General features: G+C 42.3%; 1 protein-coding gene across 1 annotated transcript in view; it reads left to right on the top strand.

The window, feature by feature from the left end:
• Positions 1-22,085, top strand: part of ngef (neuronal guanine nucleotide exchange factor) — a 129,680-nt gene that overhangs the window by 54,673 nt on the left and 52,922 nt on the right. The window contains exons 3-5 of the mRNA XM_034168685.1: positions 5,000-5,305; positions 17,891-17,955; positions 19,856-20,106. Of these exons, the coding sequence (XP_034024576.1) occupies positions 5,000-5,305; positions 17,891-17,955; positions 19,856-20,106 (622 nt within the window). The remainder of the gene's footprint in view (positions 1-4,999; positions 5,306-17,890; positions 17,956-19,855; positions 20,107-22,085) is intronic.

The raw sequence follows: 22,085 nt of genomic DNA on the forward strand, positions 1-22,085 counted from the left end.
CGGGGGCAGCAGCTCAAGCAAAGCTGCCCAGACCTCCCGATCCACACACACCTCCCCCAGCTCCTCCGGGGGAACCCGAAGGCGTTCCCAAGCCAGCCGAGAGATGTAATCCTTCCAGCGTGTCCTGGGTCTTCCCCGGGGCCTCTTCCCAATGGGACGTGCCCGGAACACCTCTCCAGCGAGGCGTCCAGGGAGCATCCAGAAAAGATGCCCGAGCCACCTCAACTGACTCCTTTCGACGTGGAGGAGCAGTGGCTCGACTCCAAGCTCCTCTCGAGTGACCGAGCTCCTCACCCTATCTCTAAGGGATCGCCCAGCCACCCTACGGAGGAAACTCATCTCGGCCGCTTGTACCCGCGATGTCGTTCTTTCGGTCATGAGCCAAATCTCATGACCATAGGTGAGGATCGGAACGTAGATCGATCGGTAAATCGAGAGCTTTGCCCCCCTACTCAGCTCTCTTCACCACGACAGTCCGATACAGCGACCGCATCACTGCAGATGCTGCACCGATCCAGCACAGCAGGTTACAATGATGAGTGTGAAATGGAGCACCACTAACAAAACGGATAGCAGAATGGTAAATAACATCTAATTTGTGAAGAAGGGTTTTAGCAGCAGACCTGGAGATGACGTCTCCATAATCAAAGATGGGGAGAACTGTCATCTTAACCAGGAGGTGTTTGGCAGAGTGAGTGAGGATTTATTGCGATAAAGAAAGCTTATATGGGATTTGACTTTTGTTAAAACTGTATTGATGTGTGATTCGAATGTGAGTGAACTGTCTAACCAGATACCGAGATACTTATATGAGTTGACAAAATCAATTACAGAGCCGTCGTTTGAAGTAATGGTTAGAGGGCAGCTAGAATGTGGAAGAGATCTGCTAAAGAGCATGCATTTTGTTTTATTAGTATTCAGTGTTAAGTTAAGGTGAGCAAAGGCCAGTTGAATATTGTTGAAGATGGTTTGGAGTGAGGACAAGGCAGTGTTAAGACAGGGACTAGATGTGTATAAGATAGTGTCATCAGCATACAGGTGAATATTAGCATTTCCTGCGGCAAGGGCAATGTTATTAACATAAATACTAAATAAAGTTGGGCCCAATATAGAGCCTTGGGCAACACCTTTAAGGAGGGGTAAAGGGGAAGACAAAAGACCCTCTACCCTCACAGACTGAGACCAACCAGAGCAGTAATTACTAAACCATGACAAACAGCTTTCAGAGAGGCCTATGTCTTTGAGTCTATTCAATAGTATATGATGGTCCACAGAGTCAAAGGCCTTAGCCAGATAAACAAAAGCAGCAACACAATATTCTTTGCTGTCAATGGCACAGATAATGTCATTAACAACTTTTAGAGTAGCCAAGATGCAGCTATGTCCCACTCTGAAGCCAGATTGAACTGGACTCAGGATGTTGTGAATCTCCAGGTGGTACACGAGCTGCTTGTTGACCAGACTCTCTAGGATTTTTGACAGGCAGGGCAAAACAGAGATGGGTCTATAACAGTTTAAATCTGTGCTGTCACCTCCTTTAAAAAGAGGGGTGACAGCAGCACATTTCCAGTCCCTGGAAAAACACCAGACTGCAGGGACAGATTGAACAGGTAGGAGATGGGGACAGTAATGATATGAGCTGCTGTCTTGAAAAAGAAGGGGTCTAATGAGTCCAGTCCAGCTGGTTTGTGAGTGTCCAGTTTACACAGTTCAGCAAGTACATCTGATTCCTGTATAGGTTGGAATGAGAATGAGGGGGGACCCGGAGCAGGTGAAGAGACACAGAGGGTGTGTGTGGACTGAGATGTATTGTAACAACGAGCTTTAGCAAAATGATTGTTAAAATACTCAACTATTTTATTTTTGTCAGTGACAATGATATTGTTCATTTTTATAACAATAGGAAGCTGAGAGAATGATTTTTTGTTCTCCAAAGTTTTTATAGTGTTCCAAAATTGTTTGGGGTCAGGGCCATTAACAGAGAGCTGCAGCTTAAAATAGTTGGATTTTGCTTGTGGAATGGCCTGAGTGCACCTATTTCTTTGAGCTCTGTAAGACTGCCAATCTGAGGTTTTGTTGGATACTTTTGCCATATGCCAAAGGTGATGTTTTAAGTGAATTAATTCCGATAATGAAGGACTAAACCAGGGACTAACACGGTTCTTAACTCTGATTTTTTTAACAGGAGCATGTTTGTTAACAACTTCACTGAACAGAGTTTTGAAGTATAACCAGGCATTCTCAACATCTGGGACAGAGACTATTCTGTGCCAGGGTACAAGTGCCAGGTCAGCTAGAAAAGCCTGATCATTAAAGTTCCTTAACAAACGCTTAGCAACAATGAGAGGAGGGTTTCTTGGAGTGAGCCCTTTACGCACACAGGCTATACTACAATGATCACTCAGACTTTGACAAAACACACCTGAAGTGTATCTGTCTGGCCTATTTGTCTGTATCAGGTCAATGATGGTACCAGAAGTCATGGTCTTGTTATGTTTCGGACGCGGTCGGAGCACCGAACCAGCGTTTGACAGGACCCAGCATAAAATAAGCAGAGCACGGTTCAAAAGATAACAGAATTTAATAATCATAATGAGTGCAGTGATAAACAACCAAAAATGTCCGCGGTCTGGTGAGGTGAAAACACAGAGCGCTCTCAGCAGTGCAAACGGTCCGGAGCCACAGCAGTTCGGACCCAGGGACCCCGCCGACACCCCCCAGGTGGCCGCGACAAACCGAGTCTGTGAAGAAAGAAAACATGAGGTGAGTCCAACTCCACACAGAGAGACACAACTCAAAAGGTGCACGCAATCAGCAAATACTTCCTGGCTTAAATATATATCAGCTTCTCACCCTGCAGGCACGGAACAACTCAGTTCAAATCTCCACTGCAGCAGAAGCTGATTAGACAATTAGCATAACGTGACAGCTCAATAACACAAGGTGTGAGGGACACCAAATCCACTGTCATTACTTCATAAAAGTCACCAAAACCAAATTACCTCAGGAAGTGTGCTGAAGAGCGTGAGACCTCACCCAATCCTCCTTCACAGACTGTGGCGTCAAACCTGGAGCGGTCTCTGCGTCCGTGATGGTGAGATTGTTCACCTGACGTCGATCTCACACGTCTGCTCACAAGGTCGAGTCTCTGGCAATCACACACTGTGCATTCAAGGTTTAAATGCAGCAATCTCTGATTAAGACAAAATACACCACAGCTGTGAGTCCTGATGACCTGCACGTGAAAACAAGCCTCAGGTGTTCAGGGTGAGGTCCTGATGCTCAGCCACTCAGTCCTGAATGCATACCACCTGGTGGGAGAAACAGAAAACAAAAACCAAGCCAGCCAAACACCCCAGCACACAACAGTACTTGTTGTATCTGGTAGGGGCTAGCACAATTTGAGACAGATTAAGCGCATCCAGTTGTAACTGCACAATGGGTGGAGGATCAGACATGTCCCAATTTAAGTCCCCTAATAAAATAAACTCAGAGGAGGTGTGGGGGGCAATGAGCTCACTCAGAGCGGAGACAGCACAGGCAGAAGCAGACGGTGGCCTATAGCAGCCTGCAACAGTGAGAGAGAAGTACTTGGAGAAGTTGATTTTTAAATCAATCAGCTCAAACTGTTTGGGAACAGACTTAGAGATAACAACCGAGCACTGCAGATTGTCCTTACAATAAACAACTGCCCCTCCACCCTTGGAGCTTCTGTCTTGGCGGAATATATTATAGCCAGGGATGAAGACAGCAGTATTAGGAATGGACTTCTTGAGCCATGATTCTGAGAAGACAAAGATATCAGGGTTTGTAGTGTGAATGTATGCCGTTAAATCAGTCCTGGTCCTCAGGACCCAAAGTAGTAGAGATTTAAATTTCTCATGTTCTCCCCCTCATGGTGAGCCTCCCTCGTCAGGTGTGTCCCATTAGTCAGAGAGCTGCTAACTGGCTGGACACACCTGACTGAGAAGATCAGGGGTCAGTGGAAAACATGCAGCACTTTGGGGACCAGGATTGAGAAACACTGATTGAGTGCTTAGTATTCCACACGAATATGAATTCATATATTTACTTTCTGTGAGTCACCTGACCTTTGACCTTGGTTAACCTCTAGTTATACATGATAATTCGGCCATGGGGTCTCCTGAAAGTATGCGTGTCACTGGCAAAACGTACCACCCATAAATTACTCGACGTGTATCCCTAGTGAATGTCTATGTATGGGGGGGCACCCCAGGGGGGCAGCTGTAGCCCAGCGGGTCTCAGTGAAGAACTGCACAGGCGTTAAAATTTATAAAACACTGCAATCACATTGACAAGTATATCACATAATTTATGTGATCATAAAGATTCCAAAACAGTGTAGTTTTGACTAAAACTGCAAAAATGGTGACAAAGGTCCATTTCAGTTTGTACAGGGGTCAAAAGTCAAAGGTGCTGCAATTTTGGTAAAAAGTGATGAAAATGATTTGGATGGACATCGACCTCTGTTGACCATGACCTTGGAGACCAAGTATTCAATGCAGTCAGATCTGTTACATTTATCATTTCCTATTAGTTTAGCCAAAATTGGAGCAACTTTAACGTCTGACTCTTGTAGATACAGACTTTTTTTTTTGCTGTTTTTACTCCATAACTCCACAGCAGTCAGTCATAGAAAGTCCAAACTATAGCTTTTTGGGGTCTCTGTAGTTGGATAAATAATTTGTTAGACTTTTCAGTATGATTGGGGCATTTTTAAATTTGAAATCCTGCCGGCCTGCAGCTGTCACCCTGCAATGGCCATCATGCATTTTTCAAGTCAAAAACGCCACAACAAACCTGGTCATGACGAACCTGTCTGGTCTATGGACTAACTTTTTAAGAATGGTTTCTTCTTTAAAGGTGGCAAACTGTTAGAAACCAGAAGCACTTGTTAGAAAGCACACAGCGGCGTCCAGAACATCACGGCTGATCTGATCCAGATAACAGAAGTCTGAAGTGTTTTTTTCTTTTCTAGTCCTTCACCACAGCTCCATCCTCACACCATTGTGCTGCCAAGCAATGGCAAGGCAGGAAGTGGACATAACAGACAGGCTGTGGAGCTGAGGAGAGGGGGAAGAGGAGGGTGGAGCGAGAGCACGTCTCCTGTCTCTGTGAGCCAGCAAACAGACTTTTCAGCTGGCATGGGTCTCTACCGGGCACACATGTTTCCTAATCAGCACATGGACAAACTGTGTGACCACACCACCAGAGCCTGCAGCGTGCAGGAGGTTCCAGGGAGAAACTCCGGCTCCGAGTGTGCGCAAAATCATGCCGACCACAGGTGAGCCCAACATCACACAGGAAGCAGAAACACAAAGGTCAAACCTATCCCAGTGGTCATAGAGCGTGAGGCGGGGCTAAGAACAAATCCTGTTGAACACTCTGGAGTCGTCTGACGCACATTTCAGTGCCCACGTGTTGTCACACTGGTTGTGTTGTCTGCTTATGTGAAGGTCATTACGATATTGCAGTGATATATCCATGATATCTCTGTTCATTATTATATGTTATGTTTTGGTAATTTACAGAGTATTTTTTTTATTTTAAAGTAAATTAATGTACACTGTAAAAAATGATTGCCCCAAAAGTTAAGTGAACTTCTGTCTTCTCATTTATTCCACTTCTAATGGCAGGTTTAGGATATTGGACTCAAGTTTAGATGTTTTCAAAACCTGAATTAAAGCTATCCAATGTCTTCATGAATTGTGAGTTGAAACAAAGCGTATCTTTAAGGTGAATTAACTGATATTCAGTTGAATTAACTCACATATACACACTTCATTTTTTACAGTGTAACCTGCACTGAGGCTGCTGAATAGAATTTTCTTCCTGTGGCTGATTTCCTGCAGTAGTTCCTCCACCTCTGAACTCCCAAAGTTGTTGTCGTTTTTTTTTTTTTTTTTTTATCTTTGCCTGCTGCGCTGAAATTGATTTGCTTTTAACTTTCAGCATTTTGTTTCCTCTGTGTGAAATCTACGTCTGCTCACGGCCATGCAGCCTGATGCCCTTTTATGGGCATTGATGGGCTGTTACCAGTGTTGTATAAAGTACCGGAAAATCACACTTAAGTAAAAGTACAGATACCCACTAAAAAAATGACTTTGGTAGAAGTTCAAGTCACCGATTGAAATGCTACTCAAGTAAAAGTCTTAAAGTATCTAGTATTTATTGTACTTAAGTATGACAAGTAATGTACAACTAAATGTACTCAAGTATTGAAAGTAAAAGTACAAGTAAATGTTAATAATCAAAAACAGACTGATTTTTTTTATATTACAAAGTTTATCTAGGCTTGTAAATGACTGGTAGTATTAGTCAAAATACTGAAAATTGTGCACATCACACAAAAACACTTCAGAAACAAGGTTTCAAAACCTAAACGAGAGTAGGCTACTCACTAGATGTTCACAGGAAACAGTTATTTATTTCTATATGTATTTATTTATTTTCATTATGTGGTTTTATCTTTTCTGTTGTGTTTTGTTTCATTAGGTTCTTTTTGTCTCTTTCTCTAAAATTGTATTGTAACATTATTAGTCTATTATTATTGACTATTATGTAGACTATTATTGTTGTTGCTATTATTATTAATATATGAATAAAAATTTATTTTAAAAAATTACAATTTGACTCTTTTGCGACAACGAATGCTGAGTCATTAATTATACAGAAAACAACGTGCTGATGCGAACAGCTTAATGCTAACTTTAACAGTGAAAATGCCATAGACATGCTAACACGTTAGCATCAGTCCTGTTTTTAAGTTATAAAATACATCTATCAACTGTTTCAGAAGATCATAACAGGTCGGTTTAACATAAAAATATTAAATATTACTCACAGACATATGCTCTTCAGGGTTTTAGCAGGAAAAATTAGGATAAAGCGAAATAAAACAATGAATCCATGCAGGGGCGTAGGTTTGCATATGGACCATAGGGACAAGTCACAACCAATATTTTGGGATGGCAAAATAGTCCCTACCAATATTTAGAATTTTTTTTTATATAACAAAATCATTCACTATTTTTTTGCGAACTCGATACTATAATTTTAGTCGTCATGTTTTGTGTTTTCGACGTGTCAGAGTGACAGGGTTACCCATGTTGCAATTTCATTGGCTCACGTTCTTCTCACATGGACGTAAACAAAGCGCATCTCGTGGCAGGCAGCGCTTCATTTGTAAAGTGGGAGGTCCCGGAGCGCAGAGGATGGGTGGCTCCGGTGCAGTGTTGCCAGATGTACGATAATTATCGTATTTGTACGATAGTTTTGCCCTCTGTACGATGTACGATCAATAATGGGAAAAAATCCAATATGTACGATAATTTCAGTTGGTTGCCCAAACACGCATCTCTCTCTGACACCCAAGAATCATTTTGCAGGTGTTGCACTCAGGCGGCATCAAATGCTGGCTTTGGGCGACCGGGACAGTCATTTGAAAGCCCGCCCCCTCTCATACAAAGTAATGAGTTCCATACAATCTGTACCGTGACAGGAAGATTCCCCAAACAACATCTTTTTTTTTCTCTAAACTTTATTTCAACAAATGCAACAACAAACGAACAAAACACAAGAGCAAAGAGATATACAAGAAGAATAAAAAAAAGTTAAAGTTCCTTATGGAGGTGTCAACATTTTTTTCTGTGTTCAACAAAATCTGCACAAGTGGCATCAGATGACGACAGCGACCTCGAGGTTGAATTCGACTCTTTCTAGTCTGGTAATTAACACGTTTGTGTCCCTTCACAGAAAAAAAAAATCTTTCTAGTCTGGTAGTGCATTTGCTTGTTCATTTGCGTTCTTTCTGTGCCATAGTTTCCCCATTACTATAATTACTGCTTAAAAATGTGACATAAAATTCTTTGTAAATTAAAAAAAAAAAACGCTAAAATGGCTACGTTGTATGCGTTTTGTTTGTGTACGATAATTTCTCCCAAAATACGATAATTTTGAGGTTTTGGTACGATAGTTTCATATTTCATATCTGGCAACACTGCTCCGGTGCAGAAAAACAAGAAGGGCGGGGCTTGCGAACAATGCTGTGCGCCACACTTAAAATAAACTGCACACACCTTCACAAATGACACTAACACCCTGCCTTTTCCTCAAAAATTACTACATTTATGTTTGCTGTCTGTCTCTGTACTTTTCTGTCACTTTTGCGCTCTTTTTCATACTTTTCCCTCGTTTCAAAAGTCACCGAACGCACTTTACCGTAATATATGCAACATATAGCACACTGTTGGAAAGCACGGGTTCTTGACTTGCTGTCAGTGTTGAAATTTTTCAGCGTGAGGGCTTACATGAGAACTTACGGTAATGAGAATCAGCGGCGCACTAGTGTGAAACTTCCGTGTTTTTCCTCTGCGTTATGACATCACAGGCTTACGTTTACCGTAATACACCATATATATCATTGTAAAGCCCTTTTTTTGTTGGCAAATTAGGTTGCCAGATACCTACAACTGCATTATTGATGAAGAGAATAGATTATACATCTTGGTTGCAAAAACTTTTTTTTTTTTTTTTGTTAGCTCCACAAGTATTTTTTTGTTGTCTTGTTCTCTCAGGTGTAGGCCTATAGAATAGATTCGTGATTTTGGGTGCAATTTTGTTATTTAAGCTATTTAATAATGTAAATAAAGTGTTAAATTATTCAGCATTATGTCGTCATATGTTATGTATTATGCTGTACTTGTGCGTCTAATGGTATGAGTGGGTTAGGGGGTGGTGGTGGTGGGCAGGGGGGTGGTATTGTCCCTACCAAAGCTGAGACCAAACCTATGCCCTTGAATCCATGAATCATAGATCGAAGCACTGCCTGGATCTGCGAATCACTGCTTCGATTGGTTCAAAGTTCAAAGCAAAGCCGCGCTGCAGAAAAGTTGATTACAGACCCGCTGCAGGTCTGTAATCAGTGTAGAGAAATGATCATTTTCCTGACAAACACCCCCAAGTGCAAAAAAGCCTACCGGACATGCCTCATGACAAATCGGCCTGACTTCGTTGCAGTCACTAGTAATCAGTGGTGTCTCTGGCTGAAAACACAACTTTATTCGTGTGTGTGTGTGTGTGTGTGTGTGTGTGTGTGTGTGTGTGTGTGTGTGTGTGTGTGTGTGTGTGTGTGTGTGTTTTGTAACGAGTAACGGCATGGTGCACAGAAAATGTATCGGAGTACAACCCCTGGCAAAAATTATGGAATCACCGGCCTCAGAGGATGTTCATTCAGTTGTTTAATTTTGTAGAAAAAAAGCAGATCACAGACATGACACAAAACTAAAGTCATTTCAAATGGCAACTTTCTGGCTTTAAGAAACACTATAAGAAATCAAGAAAAAAAGATTGTGGCAGTCAGTAACGGTTACTTTTTTAGACCAAGCAGAGGAAAAAAATATGGAATCACTCAATTCTGAGGAAAGAATTATGGAATCACCCTGTAAATTTTCATCCCCCAAATTAACACCTGCATTTTATTTTCATTAGTTACTTCATCCAAACCATCAACATGTTTATTAGACCCCATTCCTACCAGGCTGCTCAAGGAAGCCCTACCATTATTTAATGCTTCGATCTTAAATATGATCAATCTATCTTTGTTAGTTGGCTATGTACCACAGGCTTTTAAGGTGGCAGTAATTAAACCATTACTTAAAAAGCCATCACTTGACCCAGCTATCTTAGCTAATTATAGGCCAATCTCCAACCTTCCTTTTCTCTCAAAAATTCTTGAAAGGGTAGTTGTAAAACAGCTAACTGATCACCTGCAGAGGAATGGTCTATTTGAAGAGTTTCAGTCAGGTTTTAGAATTCATCATAGTACAGAAACATCATTAGTGAAGGTTACAAATGATCTTCTTATGGCCTCGGACAGTGGACTCATCTCTGTGCTTGTTCTGTTAGACCTCAGTGCTGCTTTTGATACAGTTGACCATAAAATTTTATTACAGAGATTAGAGCATGCCATAGGTATTAAAGGCATTGCGCTGCGGTGGTTTGAATCATATTTGTCTAATAGATTACAATTTGTTCATGTAAATGGGGAATCTTCTTCACAGACTAAAGTTAATTATGGAGTTCCACAAGGTTCTGTGCTAGGACCAATTTTATTCACTTTATACATGCTTCCCTTAGGCAGTATTATTAGACGGTATTGCTTAAATTTTCATTGTTACGCAGATGATACCCAGCTTTATCTATCCATGAAGCCAGAGGACACACACCAATTAGCTAAACTGCAGGATTGTCTTACAGACATAAAGACATGGATGACCTCTAATTTCCTGCTTTTAAACTCAGATAAACCTGAAGTTATTGTACTTGGCCCCACAAATCTTAGAAACATGGTGTCTAACCAGATCCTTACTCTGGATGGCATTACCCTGACCTCTAGTAATACTGTGAGAAATCTTGGAGTCATTTTTGATCAGGATATGTCATTCAAAGCGCATATTAAACAAATATGTAGGACTGCTTTTTTGCATTTACGCAATATCTCTAAAATCAGAAAGGTCTTGTCTCAGAGTGATGCTGAAAAACTAATTCATGCATTTATTTCCTCTAGGCTGGACTATTGTAATTCATTATTATCAGGTTGTCCTAAAAGTTCCCTAAAAAGCCTTCAGTTAATTCAAAATGCTGCAGCTAGAGTACTGACGGGGACTAGAAGGAGAGAGCATATCTCACCCATATTGGCCTCTCTTCATTGGCTTCCTGTTAATTCTAGAATAGAATTTAAAATTCTTCTTCTTACTTATAAGGTTTTGAATAATCAGGTCCCATCTTATCTTAGGGACCTCGTAGTACCATATCACCCCAATAGAGCGCTTCGCTCTCAGACTGCAGGCTTACTTGTAGTTCCTAGGGTTTGTAAGAGTAGAATGGGAGGCAGAGCCTTCAGCTTTCAGGCTCCTCTCCTGTGGAACCAGCTCCCAATTCAGATCAGGGAGACAGACACCCTCTCTACTTTTAAGATTAGGCTTAAAACTTTCCTTTTTGCTAAAGCTTATAGTTAGGGCTGGATCAGGTGACCCTGAACCATCCCTTAGTTATGCTGCTATAGACGTAGACTGCTGGGAGGTTCCCATGATGCACTGTTTCTTTCTCTTTTTGCTCTGTATGCACCACTCTGCATTTAATCATTAGTGATCGATCTCTGCTCCCCTCCACAGCATGTCTTTTTCCTGGTTCTCTCCCTCAGCCCCAACCAGTCCCAGCAGAAGACTGCCCCTCCCTGAGCCTGGTTCTGCTGGAGGTTTCTTCCTGTTAAAAGGGAGTTTTTCCTTCCCACTGTAGCCAAGTGCTTGCTCACAGGGGGTCGTTTTGACCGTTGGGGCTTTACATAATTATTGTATGGCCTTGCCTTGCAATATAAAGCGCCTTGGGGCAACTGTTTGTTGTGATTTGGCGCTATATAAAAAAATTGATTGATTGAAATTGATTGATTGATTGCATCAAATCAGATCTGCTCATTGACATTGACCCTATGCCATGACATTGACCCTATGTGTCTTTTTGCAAGGAATGTTTTTGCAGTTTTTGCTCTATGGCAAGATGCATTATCATCTTGAAAAATTATTTCATCATCCCCAAACATCCTTTCAGTTGTCCAAAATATCAACGTAAACTTGTGCATTTATTGATGATGTAATGACAGCCATCTCCCCAGTGCCTTTACCTGACATGCAGCCCCATATCATCAATGACTGTGGAAATTTACATGTTCTCTTCAGGCAGTCATCTTTATAAATCTCATTGGAAAGGCACCAAACGAAAGTTCCAGCATCATCACCTTACCCAATGCAGATTCGAGATTCATCACTGAATATAACTTTCATCCAGTCATCCACAGTCCACAATTGCTTTTCCTTAGCCCATTGTAACCTTGTTTTTTTCTGTTTAGGTGTTAATGATGCCTTTCATTTAGCTTTTCTGTATGTAAATCCCATTTCCTTTAGGCAGTTTCTTACAGTTCGGTCACAGACATTGACTCCAGTTTCCTCCCATTCGTTCCTCATTTGTTTTGTTGTACATTTTTCGATTTTTGAGACATATTGCTTTAAGTTTTCTGTCTTGACGCTTTGATGTCTTCCTTGGTCTACCAGTATGTTTGCCTTTAACAGCCTTCCCATGTTGTTTGTATTTGGTCCAGAGTTCAGACACAGCTGACTACGAACAACCAACATCTTTTGCAACATTGCGTGATGATTTACCCTCTTTTAAGAGTTTGATAATCCTCTCCTTTGTTTCAATTGACATCTCTCGTGTTGGAGCCATGATTCATGTCAGTCCACTTGGTGCAATAGCTCTCCAAGGTGTGATCACTCCTTTTTAGATGCAGACTAACAAGCAGATCTGATATGATGCAGGTGTTAGTTTTGGGGATAAAAATTTACAGGGTGATTCCATAATTTTTTCCTCAGAATTGAGTGATTCCATATTTTTTTCCTCTGCTTGGTCTAAAAAAGTAACCGTTACTGACTGCCACAATCTTTTTTTCTTGATTTCTTATAGTGTTTCTTAAAGCCAGAAAGTTGCCATTTGAAATGACTTTAGTTTTGTGTCATGTCTGTGATTTGCTTTTTTTCTACAAAATTAAACAACTGAATGAACATTCTCTGAGGCCGGTGATTCCATAATTTTTGCCAGGGGTTGTAGAAGTATGCAGTTAAGGTCAGAAATGTAGTGAAGGTATATATGTGTGTATGTATTTGTGTGTATGTAGGTGTATGGATGTATATATATATATATATATATATATATATATATATATATATATATATATATATATATATATATATATATATATATACTTTTTTCTTCCTACTATGGCATTTGTAGCTTTAAACAATTTATTTTACTGTATTTATTTTGCAACATTGTGTACATTCAATTTGTATATTAAGATCTATTTCATCACTCTTGTCTCAGGGAATGTTCTTATTGTGTGTTAAAAACTTTTGAAAATAAAAAGTTCCAAAAAAAAAAAAAAAGAAATGTAGTGAAGTAAAAGTGAAAGTAAGCTGAATTTAAAAAACTCAAGTAAAGTACAAAGTCTCCCAAAACGTACTTAAGTACAGTAGTGAAGTATTTTTACTTCGTTACTATACAACACTGACTGTTACGCTAATCCTGTGTTAATTAGGCTCACCAGGCACGCGCTTTCAGTTTACGAGGAGATGGGATATATCATTTTAAGAACACAGCTGTGAACTCGTCTGCGGTTTCAGCACACGTTGAATCTGATGTAGAGTTTTCTTATGAAGCTTACAAAGGAATCTAAGAAGATTCTTAGGAAGATGTTGGTGAATGAGGCCCATTGATGTTAGTTGCTGATTCTTCTGGCCTGATTATGACTGTGTGACGTCACACACAGTGTGTTGTGGACATCGTTGCTGCAGTGGGTCAGACCATGGCGTGGGTCAGGCCACACCGTGGGTCAGACCACACTGTGGGTGAGGTCATGGTGTGGGTCAGACCATGGCGTGGGTCAGACCACACTGTGGGTCAGACCACACTGTGGGTCAGACCACGCCGTGGGACAGACCACGCCGTGGGACAGACCACACCGTGGGTCAGACCACACTGTGGGTGAGGTCATGGTGTGGGTCAGACCATGGCGTGGGTCAGACCACACTGTGGGTCAGACCACACTGTGGGTCAGACCACGCCGTGGGACAGACCACGCCGTGGGTCAGACCACACTGTGGGTGAGGTCATGGTGTGGGTCAGACCATGGCGTGGGTCAGACCACACTGTGGGTCAGACCACACTGTGGGTCAGACCACACCGTGGGTCAGACCACGCCGTGGGACAGACCACGCCGTGGGTCAGACCACACTGTGGGTGAGGTCATGGTGTGGGTCAGACCATGGCGTGGGTCAGACCACACTGTGGGTCAGACCACACTGTGGGTCAGACCATGGCGTGGGTCAGACCACACTGTGGGTCAGACCACACTGTGGGTCAGACCACGCCATGGGTCAGACCACACTGTGGGTGAGGTCATGGTGTGGGTCAGACCATGGCGTGGGTCAGAACACACTGTGGGTCAGACCACACTGTGGGTCAGACCACGCCATGGGTCAGACCACACTGTGGGTGAGGTCACGGTGTGGGTCAGACCACGCCGTGGGTCAGACCACGCCGTGGGTCAGACCACGCCGTGGGTCAGACCACACTGTGGGTGAGGTCATGGTGTGGGTCAGACCATGGCGTGGGTCAGACCACGCCATGGGTCAGACCACACTGTGGGTCAGACCACGCCATGGGTCAGACCACACTGTGGGTGAGGTCATGGTGTGGGTCAGACCATGGCGTGGGTCAGACCACACCGTGGGTCAGACCACGCCGTGGGTCAGACCACGCCATGGGTCAGACCACACTGTGGGTCAGACCACGCCATGGGTCAGACCACACTGTGGGTGAGGTCATGGCGTGGGTCAGACCATGGCGTGGGTCAGACCACACTGTGGGTCAGACCACACTGTGGGTCAGACCACGCCGTGGGTCAGACCACACTGTGGGTGAGGTCATGGTGTGGGTCAGACAATGCTGTGGGGCAGGCCATGTCATGAGTCACACCACATCATGTGTCAGGCCACGCTGTGGGTCAGGTCACGCAGTGGTACAGTGGTTTTTTGCACATGTTGCAGGGGTCATGACCTCACAGTTGCCAATCATGATACATGATGGACCCACACTTCATGCTGGAAAGAGAGCAGTGCAGTGGTTTTACCTTTGTTGATGTTGCAGGAGCAACTCTGATTTCCGCTGAAGGCGGGGGGTCGGTTCTATGACTTAGCTCAGCATGACCCACGCCTCCTGCCACTCCCCCAAAATTTTAAAAACCTACAGCTTTTGTCCAGCATTCTAAGACAATCTGTGAAGCTCAATACAGAGTAAACAACAACCATTATTAAGACATTTTTGTTGTAAACGTGGAAACTCTTCTAAAGGCATTGACATTTGCACGCATTTAGCCCCTGCAATTTGTCATGCCAGTGAAGACCTGCTGTGTTCCACTGGACACCGACGCTTTGTGCCGCTGGACGCTACGTTATATAAAATAATTATTTAGTAGCAGATGAATCATTTGCTGTCAGAGTTTGTCTGATGAAACCACCTCTAATCACTCCGCGCTTCATGATGTGCAGAACACATTTGGAATCATCTCAAAGGTAAATATTTGTAATATTTATATGGTAATGGCTTGTTAAAACAGTTGCATTTTCATTCCTTCTTATGAGTATCTGTAAATGTATGTTTATTATAGTGTCATCTTGTATAAATCATTCAGATGAGCTGCACTGTGGTGCACAGCGCTGATGCACTGACTCGCACTGACAGTGTTTTTAAATTGTTTGCACAATGTTCATGTGGTAGTTCACAAAATTAATGCACGCGAGATTTTGGACATTTCAAAATTTTCTTTGCACACTTGCACGCAGCACTTTACAATGAGTTTACTCTCTGGCAAAGCAGCTTGTGTACCAGTGCACGGATCAAATTCATGCAAGTGTCAAGGCACCTTAAGTGCATGCAACATCCTTCACCAATCAGCTTTTGGTTATGCAGGACCATTCACGTATTTTATAACACTTTTGGACAGATGCTTAAGGAGTGAGGGGGGATGGGGTACAATCTCCTTGACCCCCCGCAGATCTGCTGCTGTGTTATGTCATTCTGGACTGGATATGTGCCGAGAAAACAAGTTTAATTTCCAGTACAGAGTAAACTGCGTGTTGTCTGTGGGGATCCACAGGCTCTAGATTGGGTTGTGTTTATAAAACACAGAGATGGTGGCGGAAGACATCAAACACAATACACTTCTCACTTATGGTACCAGCAACAAAACTAAACTAACTAACTAAACTGGTTTAAAATATCTGACCGGTAATCAGCTAATCAGAGCACGCGCAGCCATATAATCAATAAGCATACCAAATGGAAAATGACAGCTCTCACCGGTTTCTGCATGATTGAACCCATACATATGCACGCAGGTGCACACGTAGGCCACTTGGATGTATATATATATGTAAAAACCCCAATTCCAGTGAAGTTGGGACGTTGTGTAAAATGTAATAAAAACAGAAAATGATTTGCAAATCCTCTTCAACCTATATTCAATTGAATACACCACAAAGACAAGATATTTAATGTTCAAACTGATAAACTTCATTGTTTTTGTGCAAATATTTGCTCATTTTGAAATGGACGCCTGCAACACGTTTCAAAAAACCTGGGACAGTGGTATGTTTACCACTGTGTTACATCACCTTTCCTTCTAACAACACTCAATAAGCGTTTGGGAACTGAGAACACTAATTGTTGAAGCTTTGTAGGTGGAATTCTTTCCCATTCTTGCTTGATGTATGACTTCAGTTGTTCAACAGTCTGGGGTCTCCGTTGTCGTATTTTGCGCTTCATAATGCGCCACACATTTTCAATGGGTGACAGGTCTGGACTGCAGGCAGGCCAGTCTAGTACCCGTACTCTTTTACTACGAAGCCACGCTGTTGTAACACGTGCAGAATGTGGCTTGGCATTGTCTTGCTGAAATAAGCAGGGACGTCCCTGAAAAAGACGTTGCTTGGATGGCAGCATGTGTTGCTCCAAAACCTAGATGTACCTTTCAGCATTGATGGTGCCATCACAGATGTGTAAGTTTTCCATGCCATGGGCACTAACACACCCCCATACCATCACAGATGCTGGCTTTTGAACTTTGCGCTGGCAACAATCTGGATGGTCTTTTTCCTCTTTTGTCCAGAGGACACGACGTCCATGATTTCCAAAAACAATTTGAAATGTGGAGTCATCAGACCACAGCACACTTTTCCACTTTGCGTCTGTCCATTTCAAATGAGCTCGGGCCCAGAGAAGGCGGCACCATTTCTGGATGTTGCATGGTAGAGTTTTAACTTGCACTTGTAAATGTAGTGACGAACTGTGTTAACTGACAATGGTTTTCTGAAGTGTTCCTGAGCCCACGTGGTAAGATCCTTTACACAATGATGTCAGTTTTTAATGTAGTGCCGCCTCAGGGATCGAAGGTCACGGGCATTCAATGTTGGTTTTCAGCCTTGCGCTTATGTGTAGAAAGTTCTCCAGATTCTCTGAATCTTCTGATTATATTATGGACTGTAGATGATGGAATCCCTAAATTCCTTACAATTGAGCATTGAGAAACATTGTTCTTAGTCTGCTGGACTGTTTTTTCATGCAGTTGTTCACAAAGTGGTGACACTCACAATTAGTGTCCTCAGTTTCCAAACACTTATTGAGTGTTGTTAGAAGGAAAGGTGATGTAACACAGTGGTAAACATATCACTGTCCCAGCTTTTTTGAAACGTGTTGCTCATTTAAAAATGAACAAATATTTGCACAAAAACAATCAAGTTTATCAGTTTGAACATTAAGTATCTTGTCTTTGTGGTGTATTCAGTTGAATATAGGTTGAAGAGGATTTGCAAATCATTGTATTCTGTTTTTTTTTTTTTTTTTTGCATTTTACACAACGTCCCAACTTCATTGGAATTAGGAAGGTAATATATTCTCAAGGTTAAGTGAATTTATGGTGGAGATCAATGAAAAGGTTCTTCTGATGATGGATTCATGTTAGACGTGTTCGGAGTTCGATATTGTTGATCTGTGTTGAGGATTTTAAAATAACATTGAATCAGTTTCTAGCTGCTGTCAGGATAAAGACTTTCATGAAAATGGTTTCAGATTTCTTTGTTACTGTTTGTATGAATCCTTTCCTCTCTGTGTCTGATACTTTGAGTTGTAGGTGTGAAGTCGTGCGGTGATGAATTTGTGATTGTTTTCCATTTCTGACTCCTTTTCATGGTGGCTGCTGCAGGTTCCTGAGAGAAGAGGATCATGCCCACCCACCCAGCCACAGCCTCAAGATGGTGTACAAAATTGGTGAGTAAAGTGCAGGCGTGGAGCCCACAGTCAGGAATCAGCAGAATAAATCAGAGGAGGAGTTTGAGGTTCAGCAGGGATCTGCTGATGATGCGTCTCTTACCTGCTCTCGAGGTTTTTTCTCAGTTTTACACCCACAGAACCAACCTGACCGAGACACGTTACACAACACGCTTAAAGTCACCTTCCCTCTTTGTACACACACATGGTCAGTGTTTCCAAAGAACACTTTGTGTTCTTATCAGGAAACTTTAATCTCTGGGTCGTTTCCTCATACTCTGGAACAAACTGCAAAGACACTTTTATTCCTGTTTACACAACATCAGGAACTACACACATAGGAGCAGTGAGGCTGTGGAGGATCTTCAGGCATGTTTAGAAAAAACGGACTGGGACATTCAAGACTGCCACCAACAGTAGATGCTGTGGCCGCAATAAAAGATGGAAATGTGTGTAAAATTAAGAGTGTGATTACTGGATGTCAGTTCCAAACAGCTCATATTTCATAATATGCAGAAACAACTCAGCCAACTAAATTTTAGATGATGTATTTTGTGTATATTTAATGCTAACACTCAGACTGCCATTAGCAGGCTGACATGTCGTAGGATTAAAGATACACGAGAAAGTCTCATTTCCACTGTTAAGTTGCAAAATTACATCTTGTGTAAATGACTTTGTCAGCACTAAAATCAGTTAAAGCTGTACCGCCTTTCAAACTTCACAAATCCAAACGGTAAATGTAGGTTTATTTAATTGAAGAGAACATCTTTAGCTGGGGGGAACTCCACGGTGAATAGTAGAGAAGAATAATTCTTCTCTACAAGAGTCAAGACAGAAGTCAGACCACCAGAGCAAGTATTTTAGCTGAGGAAGCTTCTGCGATTTGAAGCGAAACGTCCTCGCGTCAAGCAACCCAGTCCAGTCGAAGATTCAAGCTTCTCTACTATGGAAACCACCTGGACAACTGAGAGCCTACACATCCACGGTGAATATTTTCTTTTCCTCTTAACGTCATCTACAGGAGGAAGTGCGTGTGCACATGCTTGAGATTTTGACACGACCTTTGACCTGATACACTTGCACAATACATGTTCCCGGGTTGTGCACACTAACATGCACAAGATGTGTCTAAATCTCTTCACAGCTTTTACAAAATATATAAGAAACAAATTAGATTTATACAGAAATATGATGTTTCCATTTTCCGCCATGTTGTTTTATTTTGTTTGAGTGAGCAGCCAGCTGCCTTTCTTTACGTTGTTTGGTGCCGTGTCTTTCCCAGCATCCCTTTCACAATTTGGCAAAGTCCCCATGTGATGTATGAGGTCGCTACCTAATGTAGGTCATGGTGTCTGACTGCTTGAATTTCTCCCCTTCAGGGGCAGAAATTCTAAGTTGTCTCCAAACAGCGTAAATTTGATCGTACTGGCAAAGCCAGATTGTGAATCCCTTATTTAAATGCTGAGGAATAAAGTTAGAGTGGTACCAAAGAAAATTAATTTTATGACTTAAATCTTAAAAACAAAAAAACAAAAGGTCATACAGCTTTAAGTAGTTTAAACAGTTCATATTTTAGATATCATTTTGTAGATAAATGCAAAATATTGCAATACTGTTTGTTGATCAGCAAGAACACAGAATCGGTTTTTAAAGGGATATTTCACTAATTCTCTCAAAAAGCAATTTTTTGTGGTGTGATGGAAATTATTATTCCTTTACTGCTAGAAAAAAAAATCTTCACAGTCACAGCAATGAAAAACAAAGACTTTGGTTTTCTAAAATTTGCAAACTCAAACTGTACGATAGGTAAAGAATTTCTCAGTGAGACAAAGTGTCTTAATGTCCTGAACAGAAGCTGCTGCTCAGCACTGATGCTGTTTGTCTGTTTGACCTCCAGGTTTCCTGTATCAGGAGTACAGGGACAGCTCAGAGCAGCAGGAGATCGAGGACCGCCGGCAGCGGGACAGCCGGCCTCCTGTGGGCGCAGCGTCAGGCGGCTCCTGGGGATCGAGTGTGGCGTCGCCTCCAGCCTTACAGCTGCAGCTGAGGAAGTGCGCTCACTCTCTGAGCTTGTGGCAGAACCTGGAAGCTGTGCAGACTAGCGGCCTGCTCACCCAGCTACCGCAGAAAGAAATCATCATGCAGGAGGTGAACCAGGCTGAACACCGTGATGCGCTAAACACACTGAAACATAAAAACTCACTGAAACATAAAGCTACTGTGTGCAAAACTCACTGAAACATAAAGCTGCTGTGTGCAAAACTCACTGAAACATAAAGCTGCTGTGTGCAAAACACACTGAAACATAAAGCTGCTGTGTGCAAAACACACTGAAACATAAAAACTCACTGAAACATAAAGCTACTGTGTGCAAAACACATTGAAACATAAAGCCGCTGTGGGCAAAACACATTGAAACATACAGCTGCTGTGGGCAAAACACACTGAAACATAAAACTACTGTGTGCAAAACACACTGAAACATAAAAACTCACTGAAACATAAAGCTGCTGTGTGCAAAACACCCTGAAACATAAAGCTGTTGTGTGCAAAACACATTGAAACATAAAGCTGCTGTGTGCAAAACACATTGAAACATAAAGCTGCTGTGTGCAAAACACACTGAAACATAAAGCTGCTGTGTGCAAAACACACTGAAACATAAAGCTGCTGTGTGCAAAACACATTGAAACATAAAGCTGCTGTGTGCAAAACACACTGAAACATACAGCTGCTGTGTGCAAAACACACTGAAACATAAAGCTGCTGTGTGCAAAACACACTGAAACATAAAGCTGCTGTGTGCAAAACACATTGAAACATAAAGCTGCTGTGTGCAAAACACATTGAAACATAAAGCTGCTGTGGGCAAAACACATTGAAACATACAGCTGCTGTGGGCAAAACACACTGAAACATAAAACTACTGTGGGCCAAACACACTGAAACATAAAACTACTGTGGGCAAAACACATTGAAACATACAGCTGCTGTGGGCAAAACACATTGAAATATACGAGGTCTATTAGAAAAGTATCCGACCTTATTATTTTTTCAAAAACCATATGGATGTGAATCACGTGTGATTACATCAGACATGCTTGAACCCTCGTGGGCATGCGAGACTTTTTTCACGCCTGTCGGTTACGTCATTCGCCTGTGGGCAGTCTTTGAGTGAGGAGTCGTCCACCCGCTCGTCGATTTTTTTCATTGTTTAGGAATGGCTCAGAGACTGTTGCTTTGTTTGATAAAATTTTTTTCAAAACTGTAAGGCACAACTGAGTGGACACCATTCAATAAATTCAGCTGGTTTTCGGTAAAAATTTTAACGGCTGATGAGAGATTTTGGTCTGGTAGTGTCGCTTTAAGGACGGTCCACGGCGCCTGACGGCGATCTGCGCTTCGAGGCGGCAGCGTCTCGCCGTTTCAAGTTGAAAACTTCCACATTTCAGGCTCTGTTGACGCAGTAAGTCGTCAGAGAACAGCGAACTTTCAGAAGAAGTCGGCATGAGGAGTTTATTCGGACATTCCATTGTTAACGGTCATTTTGTAATGAAAGAATGTGCGGGCAGAGTCGCATGTCGGGCTGGACCCAACCGCGGGGGGTCGCGGCAGGAAAAACACCTCCGTTGGAAACCTTAACGGGCAAGTTGGAACATGCCCAAGCTGTTAAACAATTTCTCAGTTACTCACTTGTTGAAAGCCATTAAAAGCCGCCTGAATTTTACAAATGGTTTTCAACACGGAGGTGTTTTTCCTGGCGCGGCGCACACAGATTTGCCGAGTCGTCACGGAAACGACTCGGCGAATTTGCGCGTACGTCTTTCATTTAAAAAATGTCCTTAAACAGTGGAATGTCCGCATAAATTCCTCATGCCAGCCTCTTCTGAATCTTCTCTGTTCTCTCACGATGTCCTGGGTGAATTAAGCCTTAAATTAGGATGTTTTCAGCTCGAAACAGGCCGACGACGGCGCCTGGAAGCGCTGCAGGACGTCCCGCTCCATGGGAAGTCCTTACACCGACAGAAACACCCCATAATCTCTCATCAGCCGTTAAACTTTTCACAGAAAACCAGCTTAATTTCTCGAATAGTGTCCACTCGGATATTCCTCACAGGTCCAGAAAA

This window comes from Thalassophryne amazonica, chromosome 4 (genome assembly GCF_902500255.1).
Source record: "Thalassophryne amazonica chromosome 4, fThaAma1.1, whole genome shotgun sequence".
In the NCBI taxonomy this organism is placed as follows: domain Eukaryota; kingdom Metazoa; phylum Chordata; class Actinopteri; order Batrachoidiformes; family Batrachoididae; genus Thalassophryne; species Thalassophryne amazonica.